The sequence below is a fragment of the Fukomys damarensis genome, unplaced genomic scaffold (assembly GCF_012274545.1).
Source record: "Fukomys damarensis isolate Sample0158 unplaced genomic scaffold, DMR_v1.0_HiC HiC_scaffold_12, whole genome shotgun sequence".
NCBI classification, from domain to species: Eukaryota; Metazoa; Chordata; class Mammalia; order Rodentia; family Bathyergidae; genus Fukomys; species Fukomys damarensis.
In genome coordinates, this window is record NW_022900924.1 from 18,468,948 (window position 1) to 18,481,097 (window position 12,150).

At 40.0% G+C, this 12,150-nt stretch overlaps 1 protein-coding gene across 1 annotated transcript in view; it reads left to right on the forward strand.

Annotated features, from left to right (window-relative positions):
- Kntc1 (kinetochore associated 1) overlaps window positions 1–12,150 on the forward strand; it is an 80,994-nt gene that overhangs the window by 45,721 nt on the left and 23,123 nt on the right. Inside the window, exons 34-42 of the mRNA XM_010604354.1 lie at window positions 2,419–2,657; window positions 3,061–3,233; window positions 3,798–3,895; window positions 5,138–5,276; window positions 5,899–5,955; window positions 6,671–6,834; window positions 7,984–8,088; window positions 10,182–10,310; window positions 11,016–11,132. Coding sequence (XP_010602656.1) covers window positions 2,419–2,657; window positions 3,061–3,233; window positions 3,798–3,895; window positions 5,138–5,276; window positions 5,899–5,955; window positions 6,671–6,834; window positions 7,984–8,088; window positions 10,182–10,310; window positions 11,016–11,132 — 1,221 coding nt within the window. The remainder of the gene's footprint in view (window positions 1–2,418; window positions 2,658–3,060; window positions 3,234–3,797; window positions 3,896–5,137; window positions 5,277–5,898; window positions 5,956–6,670; window positions 6,835–7,983; window positions 8,089–10,181; window positions 10,311–11,015; window positions 11,133–12,150) is intronic.

Sequence of the window (12,150 nt, forward strand, 5' to 3'; positions counted from 1 at the left end):
TTTTTTTTTTTTTTTTTTTTTTTTTTTTTTTTTTTTTTTGTTTTCTGGTGGTGTTACAGATTGAATCGAGGGCTTTGGATATGCTAGGCAAGTGCTTTGTACCACTGAGCTGCATCGCCCCTTTTGTATTTTTACTTTGAGGCAGGATCTCACTAAGTTGCCCAGGGTGGGTTAGAACTTGAGATCCTTCTTTCCCAGCCTACTGAGTAGCTGCAATTATAGATCCATACCACTTTGCCTAGCTCTTCTCTTCTTTTTCAACATTCTGTGCAGAAACTTGTAGCAGTAATTCCTATCGCTCTCTTCCTCCAATTCCCTTTAATCTGCTCTCTGTCTCTGTGATTTGCCTACCCTCACAATTTCATGTAAACAGAATTATAGAACTAACAGTGTAATAAAGGAGTTCTGTGACCAAAAAGTTTGAGACCTGTTGCATTAAACAGTTGCTGTCTTTGTGCTAAAATTATCTGGAGTGTGACCATTCACTTCTCTAATTCTTTCTTCTTCTTTTGGCTTGTTTATTTGTTGAAACAGAATCTCACTGTGTAGTCCAGGCTGGACTCAAACTGTTGGTGATCCTCCTGTCTCAGCCTCCCAAGTCCTGACATTATAGGTGTGCCCCACCACACCTGGTTCATATCTTTTTTCCCTTTTTTAGTACTGGGGATTGAACTCTGGATCTTGCATTTGTGAAGCAGGTGGTAAAACCCCTGAGCTAAATCCGTGGCCCTGCTTCATGTCTTTTTTAAATTTGAAAGTTAGCAGTATTTCAAAGTTATGTTTCTTTGTTTTTAAGATCTAGTCAGTGTGTGTGTGTGTGTGTGTGTGTGTGTGTGGTGTGCAGCGCGTGTGCACACGCATGTGTGTGTCCATGTGATGTTGGCAATTCAAGCCTGAGCCTTAACATGCTAGGTAAGTTCTCTACCCTTGAACTATCCACCCTGTCCAAAGCTGTGAATCCTGTCTGAGTAAAGACATATCTGTTTGCCATGCTATCACTGCTCAAACATCTGTTGTTCCAAGTCTGAGTGACTGTACACCTCATGTCAGCCTGGGAGACCGCGGTGGTCTTCATTATGTAAAGGAGCCCACAGCTCCGCAACCCTAAGGAACTTGATTTACAGTCATTTACTGGAGTCCTAGGTGGCACCCATTCCTACTGACTCCCACACCCTTGCTTATTCTGCTGCTTATTGTCTCACTAGGTTCATCACTTAAGACAAGATGATTAACTTTTTGTTTTGTTTTGTTTGATACCTAGGATCAAATTCGGGTCCTTGTGCTTGTGAAGCAGGCAGTGGAACCACTGAGATAAATCCCTGGCCCAAGACCTTGTCTTTTAAAAAAATTATTATATTTATGAAGTGTCTAGTTGCAGGGAAAGGGAGGGGGGATTATATATTATTAATTGGAAAAGGTAATGTATGCAATCATACAATACAGCCATAAAATACTAATGAAAGATTGAAAGGAAAAAATAAAAAAAGAAAGATTGAAAAGAAATGCTGAAAAAATAGTCCATGTTTATTAAATTAAGCTTGTTCTCACTCTAGATGATATTTGGTAAGTTTGGAGTCATTTTTTTATTGTCGCAGCTGTTGGGAGGACCGTCATTTCCTGGGTAGAAGAGGCCAGAAATGCTGCGAGCAGTCCTGTAATACACACAGGACAGCCCCCACCCACAGCAAAGAACTATCCCTCTCCAAGGAGACGAGGAACCCCACTGTAAGATACAGCATCACTGTAAAGGGTTTCATTCAGCCCCATGACCTCTTGGTGTCTTCCTCTGTGCTTCAGTGGGATTTTTTTTTTTTGGTACTGGGGATCGAACTCAGGACCTCGCACATGTGAGGCAGGCGCAGTACCTCTGAACCAAATCCTCAGCCCCATTCAGTGGGATTTTTTTATTGAGTTGGGGAAATAAATCCTGAGTCTGGAATTAGCAGCCAACCAGAAGTTACAGAAAAGAGCAAAAATGTGTTTGTTAAGCCTCCAGAGTAGTCTTGCAGAAACCAAACGCTTAATCTCTCCGTCTTTCTTCTCAACTCCCCAGAACACAATTTATCTGGCCCGAAATGTCAGCACTGCTGACATTGAGTTGTGGTTAAGTCTTCCTGTTTTCCAAGCTTTTATTTATTGATTGGTAATGGGGATTGAACCCCCAGCTTCACACATAGGGACGCACACTGCCCCTGGGCTACATCTTCAGTCTGTCTGAGCTTTTGTAATATTGTTACTTTTGGTGAAAAAAGTTGTTACTTTTGTAACTTGAAATTAAAAGTCTAGCATTCTTAATTTACAAGGGACTAGTCTCTCAGGAATAGGTGATAAAGGAGAGTTCTGAAACGTAACGATGATTTTTAACAGTGGATAACCTGAACAGGATTTGGAACTTTGTCTTGCTTACATTTGCTGCAGGAGAACTTTGAGGTGTTTCTTTCATTTGACGATTATAGCAACAATGCCCTGCTAGTAGATCTGCGTGAGCAATACATTAACACTCATGACGGTGCCCAGAATAAGCCAGCCCTGAGCACCACTTCAAAGCTGCACAGACAGGCGCTGGCCCTGCAGGTGTCCCCGCAAGAGCTGGAGGCAGAGCTGGCCTGGAGAGCCTTAAGACATGAGAACATTGGAGCAGTACTGAACAAATGCAGGTGATGCCCAGATCCCAGCTTGAAGGAGCACTTGCTTTGTTTCTTTAATAATAAGTGCGGGGCTGGGGGCTGGTGATGCCTTTTTTTTTTTTTTTAAAGTAATTGGGTTTTCACCCAGGAGCCTACTTTGGGCTTCTGTGTCAGAAAATAGTAGCACAGAAGGCAAGTATCAAATACTGCAGAGTTAGGTAACTTAACCATTGAGTTTAGGCCACATTTTGACATGAGTTTGACGTGGTATTTCAGATAATTTGAAAATGAAACACATTGTACACCGTGAAAATATTTTAGAGATTTTATGTGCTGCCAATAGTGGTAATATACTAACTAATACAAGATAGGCAGATGCATTTGCTTTCCACATGAGTGTTCATTCTAGTTACCACTCTTCTTTCCTCCAAAGAGACTTGTTTAGGTATCATTGCAACCCTGATACGGGGAAATTCCTGTTTCTGATGTGCCAGAAGCTTTGTCAGATGTTTGCTAATGACGTCCCGGTGACAGCACCTGTGGGCCTAAATCTTCCTTCTGAGATACACAACCTAGCATGCCAAGCCGCTACCATCTGCACTCCAGGTGACAAGATTTCTAATGGTTTCTGTTGTCTCATTCATTGCACATTTGTCTCCCAAATGCTCTCTGTTAATAATTGGGTCTTCCTGTAGTAGATAAGAATGTCTTCTCATAAAGGGACAACTGTAGTTGACTTTGGGGATTATAGTTCTAAAATAATTCAGAATACCAGCAGTAGCATTTGGACTGTAGGAAATACTTACTTTTGATGGAGAATCCTCTTTTCCTGATCTTGTAAGCCAACGTTAATAAAAAACTTGACCCACATTTAGGGTAGTCAGAGCTTTGTAGCTGAGTGTGGTGGCACACACCTGTAATCCCAGCACTTGGGAGGCTGAAGCAGGAGGATTGCCACAAGTTTGAGCCCATCCTGTGCTACACAGTGAGCTCAAGGCCAGTCCGAACTATATAGCAAGACCCTGTCTCAAATAAAAAGAAGCTACGTAGGCACCTTTCTATCTACTTTGTGACCTTTGTTAGAATTGCTAGTGGGAACTTTGAGAAGGTTGTTTTTATTATTCTATAAATCTATACTAGAAGTCTGATGATTTTTTTTTCTACTTTCAGATTTTTTACTAGATGCTTTAGAACTATGTAAATATACTTTAATAGCGGTGGAGCTTTCCAGACAATGCCAAATGGATGACTGTGGAATCCTAATGAAAGTAAATTGCTAATGAATTTTTTCCTTTAACAAAAGCCCTATCAACCCATTATGCACTGCTATAAAATCATATGCACAATTTAGAAAAATACTGAATTTACCTCTTATATTTTCTTATTCTATACCAAAAGACTAAAGACATGAGACCATTTCTCTTTTCTAGTCATTTATTGGCTTTAGTATATACTATCTTTTGAAACATTAGACCTCAAAATAGGCCTTTCTTGACATTTTCCTTCAGTTAGAGTTAAAAAAAAATTTTTTTTTTAAGTACCTGGGATCGAACTTGGGACCTTGCCCTTGTCAGGCAGGCGGTAGAACCACTGAGCTAAATCCCTGGCTCCCTGTTAAAATTAAATTTAAAATGACATTTTTATAAGCCATATATCAGAAAAAAGAATACTGTCACCCCTGGATATACATGGGGGAAATTGGTTCCAGGACCCTCTTCCAGATACCAAAACTTAGAGATGCTCAGATCTCTTATACAAAGTTATGTAGTATTTCTTTTAGCTCGCACCCATGCTCTCATATGCTTCAATAATCTCTAGATTACCTGTGGTACCTATTTGGGGGAGACCAGCTCCCACTAGTCGAACAGTACCTGAAGGAGAGAGTGAGGATTGAAAAGGAAAGACACTGTAGGCAGAGTGGAGACACAAGACTGTCTGCTTTAGTTGAGGCAAACCTGGTTATTTATACACACATTATCAGCAAAATCTACAGAAGGAGCCTCTGCAGAAAGACACCACAAGAGAATGATTAGACACCATAGCATTTTACAATTCCTAAAGATCAAAAGGCATTCACATGCACTTTGGGCCGAATACTCTCTATCTGATCACAATTGTTTCTGTTGACATCAGCTTGATAGATCAACTCCTTGTTCTTAACCACTTCTAGTTTTCCGAATACTATTCTTAGGTGAGAGTTTCAGTTTCCCCACACCCAGTACTTTGTATGTGCTGTTTAAATAGTTGCCATACTGATTGTTTAGGAAATAATGACCAAAAAGTTTATTGTTTAGCAATCAGAGTTTTATTTTTCTGAATACTTTTGATCTGTACTTGGTTGAATTCGTAGCTCCACCTGCAGATAGAGAAGTGACTGTGCGTGGTTGTATTTAATCATTAAGGCTGCCAGGCTCTAAAATATCCGCTTTGGCATTCTGCTTGGTGAAGATGCTGTCTGTGGTTTTGCAGTGTACTTAACCTCTGGCTCTTCTGTATGACCCACTATTTAGACTTCTTTTGGAACTCACAAGGACCCGTATGAGGAGTGGTCTTACAGTGACTACTTCAATGAAGATGGAATTGTTCTTGAGTCACAGGTGGTGCTACCAGTGATTTATGAATTGATTTCATCACTTGTCCCTCTGGCAGGTAAATCTCACTATTTTCTACATATTTCTGCTTTATACAAATTTAAACCATAGAGGTTTGGACTAGAACTATGTAAAAAACATGGATGAATCTTACATGCAGAGTTGAACAAAAGGAGCCAGATACAAATGATTATATACTGTATGGTTTCATTTACATAAAATACAAAAACAGAGTGAAACTAAGCCGTGCTGTGGAGGTCAGGGTAGTGTTTACCTTAAGGGTGGGTTGTAACTGCAGAGGGGAATGAAGAGGCTGCTAGGTACTGGTAATGTTCTATGTTGTGATTTTTATGGTGCTAACATTCAGTTTGTGGAAATTTATCAGGTTGTATACTTTTCAGCATGTATTTTAAAAATATTGGGCCATGGATTTAGCTCAGTGGTTCCGCTGCCTGCCTTGTAAGCACAAGGTCCCGAGTTTGATCCCTGGTACCAAAAAAATAAATTAAGTAAGTAACTATTTAGTATATGTGCTGCCGAGGCGAGCACAAGTAAGTAAATATTTAAAGCAGTTTCCTTTAGAACGATTATTTGCTAACAGCACAATATTTTAAAACCTTGGCCTATGTGTTTTATATAGTTATTTTAGTGTTGCTTAACTTAACTATTCTCTTTTGTAGAAAGCAAAAGACACCCCCTGGATTCTACAAGTTTGCCCTACTGCTCCATTAGTGCAGGTATTTGACATCAGAAATGTATAGCATGTGTAGCATGGCTGACTGGTGACGTGTGCCTGCAATCCCAGAACTCTGGGAGGCTGAAGTAGGAGGACTGCAAGTTCAAACCCAGCCTGGGCAACATAGCAAGACCCTGTCTCAAAAATTTGAGGAAAAAAAAAATAATAATAATAAAAGAGGTTGGGGATGTAGCTCATAGTGAAGAGCTTGGGTTCAGTCCCCAGTACTAAATCCCTGGTCCCTGTATGATTATTTTATAAATATATAATACAGAAGTTCCTTGAAATTATGAGTATGAAGTCTTCATGTAATTACATGGTTATTTCATTATTATCCTTCCAAGAAATTACATGATTTGGCTTATAGTATTAACATGTATTGATCTGCCCATAAATTTTAGTTCTTCAATACAGAGAAATGGTTTTCATCCAAAGTATTTCATTATCTAATGGTCTTAGTTATTTTCTGGTTCAAATCCAGCATTATGTAAACTCTTATAATTAATTTTGAGAACAAATTCCACTGTACCTGAAGAAGTAGCATATCCCCAAAAGCAATAATCTTTTATCATTTAAAAAATATCTAAATGCTTGGGATTTTAGCTCAGTGGTCTGCATCTGCCTTGCAAGTGCAAGGTCCCAGGTTTGATACCCAGTACCAGAAAAAAATAAAATAAAAAATATCTGAATATTAAAATCCTTTTATCATTCTCCAGGGGACGACCTTATTTCACCCATTATCCGTTCCATCTCTGCCCTGCTGCAGAACCTTCAGGAATCCAGCCAGTGGGAGCTGGCCCTAAGATTTGTAGTCAGTTCCTTTGGTACCTGTCTCCAGCACTCTGTGTCAAACTTCATGAATGCCAGTCTGAGTGAAAAGGTATAGTTTCGAGAACAAGTACTTTGACTTTGGGTAAATAAGAATAGACAAAGGTATTGCCAAACAGGAATATAGAGTCCATGCTTTCCTGTTCAGCTCTATAGCAAGGGAGATGATTGTGTACCACGTGTAAGAAACGTTTGTTGAGCGTGTACTAAAATTCAGGTGCAGTTCAAGGTATTTGCACACATTTACTTTCTTGTCACTAAGACACAATACTCGACACCCACAAGTTAGAGGGGAGGGTTATTATGGCTCACAGTTCTTAGAGGTTTTAGTCCATGGTTGGCTGCTCCTAGGCAGGGCAGCATGGCTGAGGAGCACAGCCGAGGAGAATCAGCTCATGACCTGCAGTGGAGGCAGAGAGCCACCAAGTGGGGAGGAGGGATAGAGCCCCCTCCAGACCACACCCCCAGTGATGCACCTCCCAAATCACATCTAGCTGTAAGCTTACCAGTGAAGTAATCCACTGATGAGTATCACACTCCCGTGATCCAGTCTCTTCCCAAAGCTCCCCCCAATAAGCCCGTGAGGATTTGGGGGGGCCATTTAGACACAAACTAGAGTACACACATGTGCACACTTGCTCTTTATAGCAGCTTTGTGTGTGGAGACAGATTCTGCAAGGTGAAGCATCCACGGTTCTGGTTGGTTGGTAAGCCCTCACGCTCCCAGCTCGGTACAGTGTCCTCCTATTTGGCTGTTGTCCCACCGATTACTTCCAGATAGCATTACAGAAGAGATTTTGTGAGACAAGCTACCAGTTGAGAGCCTACTATGAAGCTGCCTCTTAGAGGGAATTGTCTTCATTCCCCCTACTCCACTGATACGTACTCAAGGCTGATTTTCTTTTTCTAAGCTATTTCATTGAGGTGTAGAAATTAAGATCCACATGCTTAAGTGCATCAACCAATACATTTACCTTATCACTAACATCTCCATCAAGAGATACAGAACTTTAAAAAATAACTTTGCACTCCTGCCCATGGAATCCCCCATACTAGGCTCTGCTTCTTGTATTATACATGAAATGCTAATCCTTTTGCATAAAATCATGAATTTTCAAAGTTTCTTAATATTTGAGACATGTTTTCAGAATAAATCACAGAAGTAGACCTAATGATTCTTTTCTTTGTTCTCTTCTAAAAGTTACTTGGAGAAACCACATTAGTTAACTCAAGGCATATTGTTCTAGAATTGAAAGAAAAATGCGTTATGTTTATCAGGGGAAATGTCACAACTCTGCTACACAAAGTAAGTACTTATCGCTTGTTTTTTTGTTGTGCCCTATTTGCTTTTGACTTCAGTCAGCAGTGCCTGTGATTCTGTTGCTTATGATTCAGTGCAGTTGTGTTTCACGTGAACCCTTCAGGACCTGTATTACAGCTGATCATTGCTGGTAATGCTTGGTTTTGCTTTTTAAATTATGGTAACTGACACTGTATTGAGCATTTATGAAATGGTAATGAAATCCCTTGATTTCAGTTATTTATTTAATGGACTAAAGCATCCCCATGATTCCTGCTGTAGTTTATTTCTGTCATGCTTTCCACTCCATACATTCTAATTTTCCTTTATTTGGAAAGAGATTTTAATAGGCTTTTGGTGATAAAATGATTTGGCTGAGCATTTAGTTTTTATCAGGTTACTCCCAATGCCCCTTTTTCAATACTAGTAATTGAATTCAGGACCTTGCTTTTGCAAGGCAGGTGTGATGCTACTGAGCTACACCCTTGCCCTTTATCAGATTACTTTTAAAAAAACTTTTTGTGACAGGGCTGGGGATTTAGCTCAGTGGTTCGGCGCCTGCCTCACAAGTGCAAGGGCCCGAGTTTGATCCCCGGTACCAAAAACATAATAATAATAATTTCTTCGATTCTCTGTCTCTATGAAGGTCTCCACTAGAGATTAACTCAAGTAAATGCAAGCATACAATATATTATTTTCTTGACTGGCTTATTTCACTTAACTTGATGTTACCAGTACATCAATTTTGTAGCTTATGCCAGGATTTCTTTCTGTCTTAAGGCTGAATAATATTCAGCTGTCTGAATACACCACATTTTGCTTATCCATTCATCTATTGATGGACATGTGGGCTGCTCCCACTTCTTGGTGGTGTGAGTGCTGCCACTATAAACATGGCTGTGCAAATGTCTTTTTTTTTTTTTTTGAGACAGGATCTCATTCTGTAGTCCTGGCTGGCCTTGAAGTCTCTATGTAGGCCAGGGTGGCCTCAAACTTGGGGTGATCCTGCTGCCTTAGCAAATATCTTTTGAGATTCTGCTCTTCAGTTATTTTGGGTGTACCCAGAAATGTAACTGCTTACTGCATCATATGGTTAACTCAATTTTTTATTTTTTTGAGGAACTTCCATACTCTTTTCCATAGCAGTTGCACCATTTTACCATCCCACTGACAATGCACAAGAGTTCTGGTTCCTTCACTGGTTATTTCCTTTTTTCATTTGTGTCTGTTTATGGTGTGCCACTGGGTACTCTGAGAGCACTGTGAGGTTACCACCACGTGGTCACCTTTGTGTTTGTGGTGAGAACACTTCCAATCTGCCCTCTCAGCAGGGGCAGGTATAAGGTATGGTATTGTTCCCTGTAGCCACCATGCTATGCATTTGACATCTAGAATATAATCCTTTTTGGAAGAGTCCTGTGGATTGAACATAGGACCTCACGAATGCTAGGCAAACACTTATCACTGGTACATTACCAGCCCTTTTTATTTTATTGTGAGTCAGAGTCTTGCTAAGTTTCCCAGACTGACCTTAAACTTGAGACTCTCCTGCCTCAGGCTTCCAGGTAGCTGGGATTATAGGTATGCCCCACCAATTCATTACGATTTCCTTTCATAAGGCTAGTTATTTTATTATATGTAAACACCATGTTTTCTTTTTCCATTTGGCTATTGATTTCTTTTTCCATTTGGCTATTGATGGATGAATATGTGGTTGTTTCCATTTCTTGGCTATTGTGAATAATCCTGCAGGAACATGGGTATGCAGGCACCTTGCCAAGATCCTGATTTCAATTCCTTTGATACATACCCAAAACTGGGATTGCTGGATCATATGATAATTCTATTTTTAATTTCTGAGGAACTTCTGTACTGTTTTCCCTAATGGTTGTAACCAATTTACATCTCACCAAAAGTGTATGATTTCCCTCTTCTCCACTTGTAATCCCAGTTACTTAGGAGGCTGAGGTAGGAGAATTTCATGAAACACTTATTTTTTTCACATGGTCTATAAGTCAGTTTGGTGATAGATGTGCCTATGATCCTTACTTACGTAGGATTGTGAAGAATTTGCTTCTTTTGATGCTTTTCTTCTTTAGGTATTTAATTGTCGCCTGGTGGATCTCGATCTGGCTTTGGGTTATTGTACTCTCCTACCTCAAAAAGATGTGTTTGAAAACCTCTGGAATCTTGTAGATAAAGCATGGCAAAATTATGACAAAATTCTGGTATGTTTTATGCAAGCACACCTTCCATTCTTGACATTGATGGTTTGGGGGAAGAAACTAAACTGACTTTACCTGCAAGCCTGAAATATTTAGAAGAAATATAACTAGCATGATTCCTACCAGCTTTAGCTTGACTGGTGACACACTGGTGAGCAGATATGCAAGTCACAGCATTGCTTAGCTCAACGAATTTAGATACTTTTTATTTCTCAAAATTTGTATGCAGCCTGAGAACCTCACGCCTTATACTTCAGTGAGTTTAAAACCGTAGGCCCTTGTAGCTGATTTTGTTTGTTTCTATGGGACAAGTTTCAGGGATAGAAAACTTTTTTGGGGAATTGTTTGTTTTAAAATTGACCTTGTATGTGGATTTTGCTTACAAGGTAACTAAAAATTTGACCTTACTTATAAAGGAAAGCCAGACTAAATTTATGGCATCATAAACCAAGCTGAGCTATCTAGATACTACGTAAGAATCGATGGCTGGGTACAAAGCAGTGTGTAGCACTTTACATTCTTATCACAGAAATGGCTATGCTGGGAGAGGGTACTGGGGTTTGGACCCAGGGCCTCACAAATCCTCAGCGTATGCTGTACACATCCTCAGCTCACCGTTACGATATTTGATGTTGAATTTCATCCAAAAGACATTAGAAGAACTTACTCTGTTTGCCGTGGACTTTTAATCCTATTTTAATTTTGTAGGCAATATCTCTGGTGGGTTCTCAGCTGGCCAGTCTCTATCAGGAACTGGAAATTGGTCTTCAGTTCCACGAGCTGACTACTGATGCCCAGTGGGGCGTTCGTCTCGGTAAACTCGGTGTAAGTATTTGTATTGCTGTGACGTTTCATCCATCCCCATAATTACCCAGTTGTGAAATTCAAAACAAAAATCTCATTTCCCTTTACCAACTCATCAAATTTAGTTGCATTAAGCACACAAAAAAATTAAGGACTTTTTGCTTCATTTCCTTCTTCATATATTTTTAAGGAAGTTAAAAGGAGCGTGACAGTTTCATCTTAGCTTTTTAAATCTATAGGTGTATGTATAACTAGTATTAATTGACATTTAGGCTCTTGCAAGCCTAGCCTTTAGTCCCATACTTTTGTTTTCTGCTGCTATATTTAGTTAAAGGTTTGTTTTTTGTTTTGTTTGATTTGTTTGTTTGTTTTCTTTTCTTCTTTGGTTCCAGAGATCGAATTTAGGACCTTGCACTAGCAAGGCAGGTGTGGTGCCACTGAGCTATATCCCTAGCCCCTTGTTTTGTTTTTTGAGACAGTCTTACATCATTCAGGCTGGTCTTGAACTTACTTTATAGTACATACTGGCCTCAAACTTGCAGCAGTCCTTCTGCCTTAGCCTCTCCAGTACCTGGGATTACAAGTATGTACAACACACCCAGCTTTTTTTTTGTTTTTTGAGATAGGAATTTACTGTTTCCCAAGCTGGTATGGAACTCCTCACACCTCTGCCTCCTAGTACTATAAGCATGTGCTATCATGCCTGGCTTGGTCAGAGAGACAGAGACACAGACACAGACAGAGACAGAGAGATTTCCCCTGCTTCTTTGCAGAACTGGGGATTGCAGCCAAGGCTGTGGCACTGAACTACATCCCCAGCCCTTTTTTTAGTTTTTATTTTGAGAGTGGGTCTTGCTAAGTTGCCCAAACTAGGCTCAAACTAGGGATCTTCCTGCCTCAGGCTCCCGGAGTGCTGGGATTACTGTTGTGTGCCACTATGCCCAGATGGTTAAAGATAAAATTAAAGAGTACATATAGGCAGTGATGTGCAAGGTCCTGAGTTCAATCCCCGGTACCAAAAAAAAAAAAAAAAAAAAAA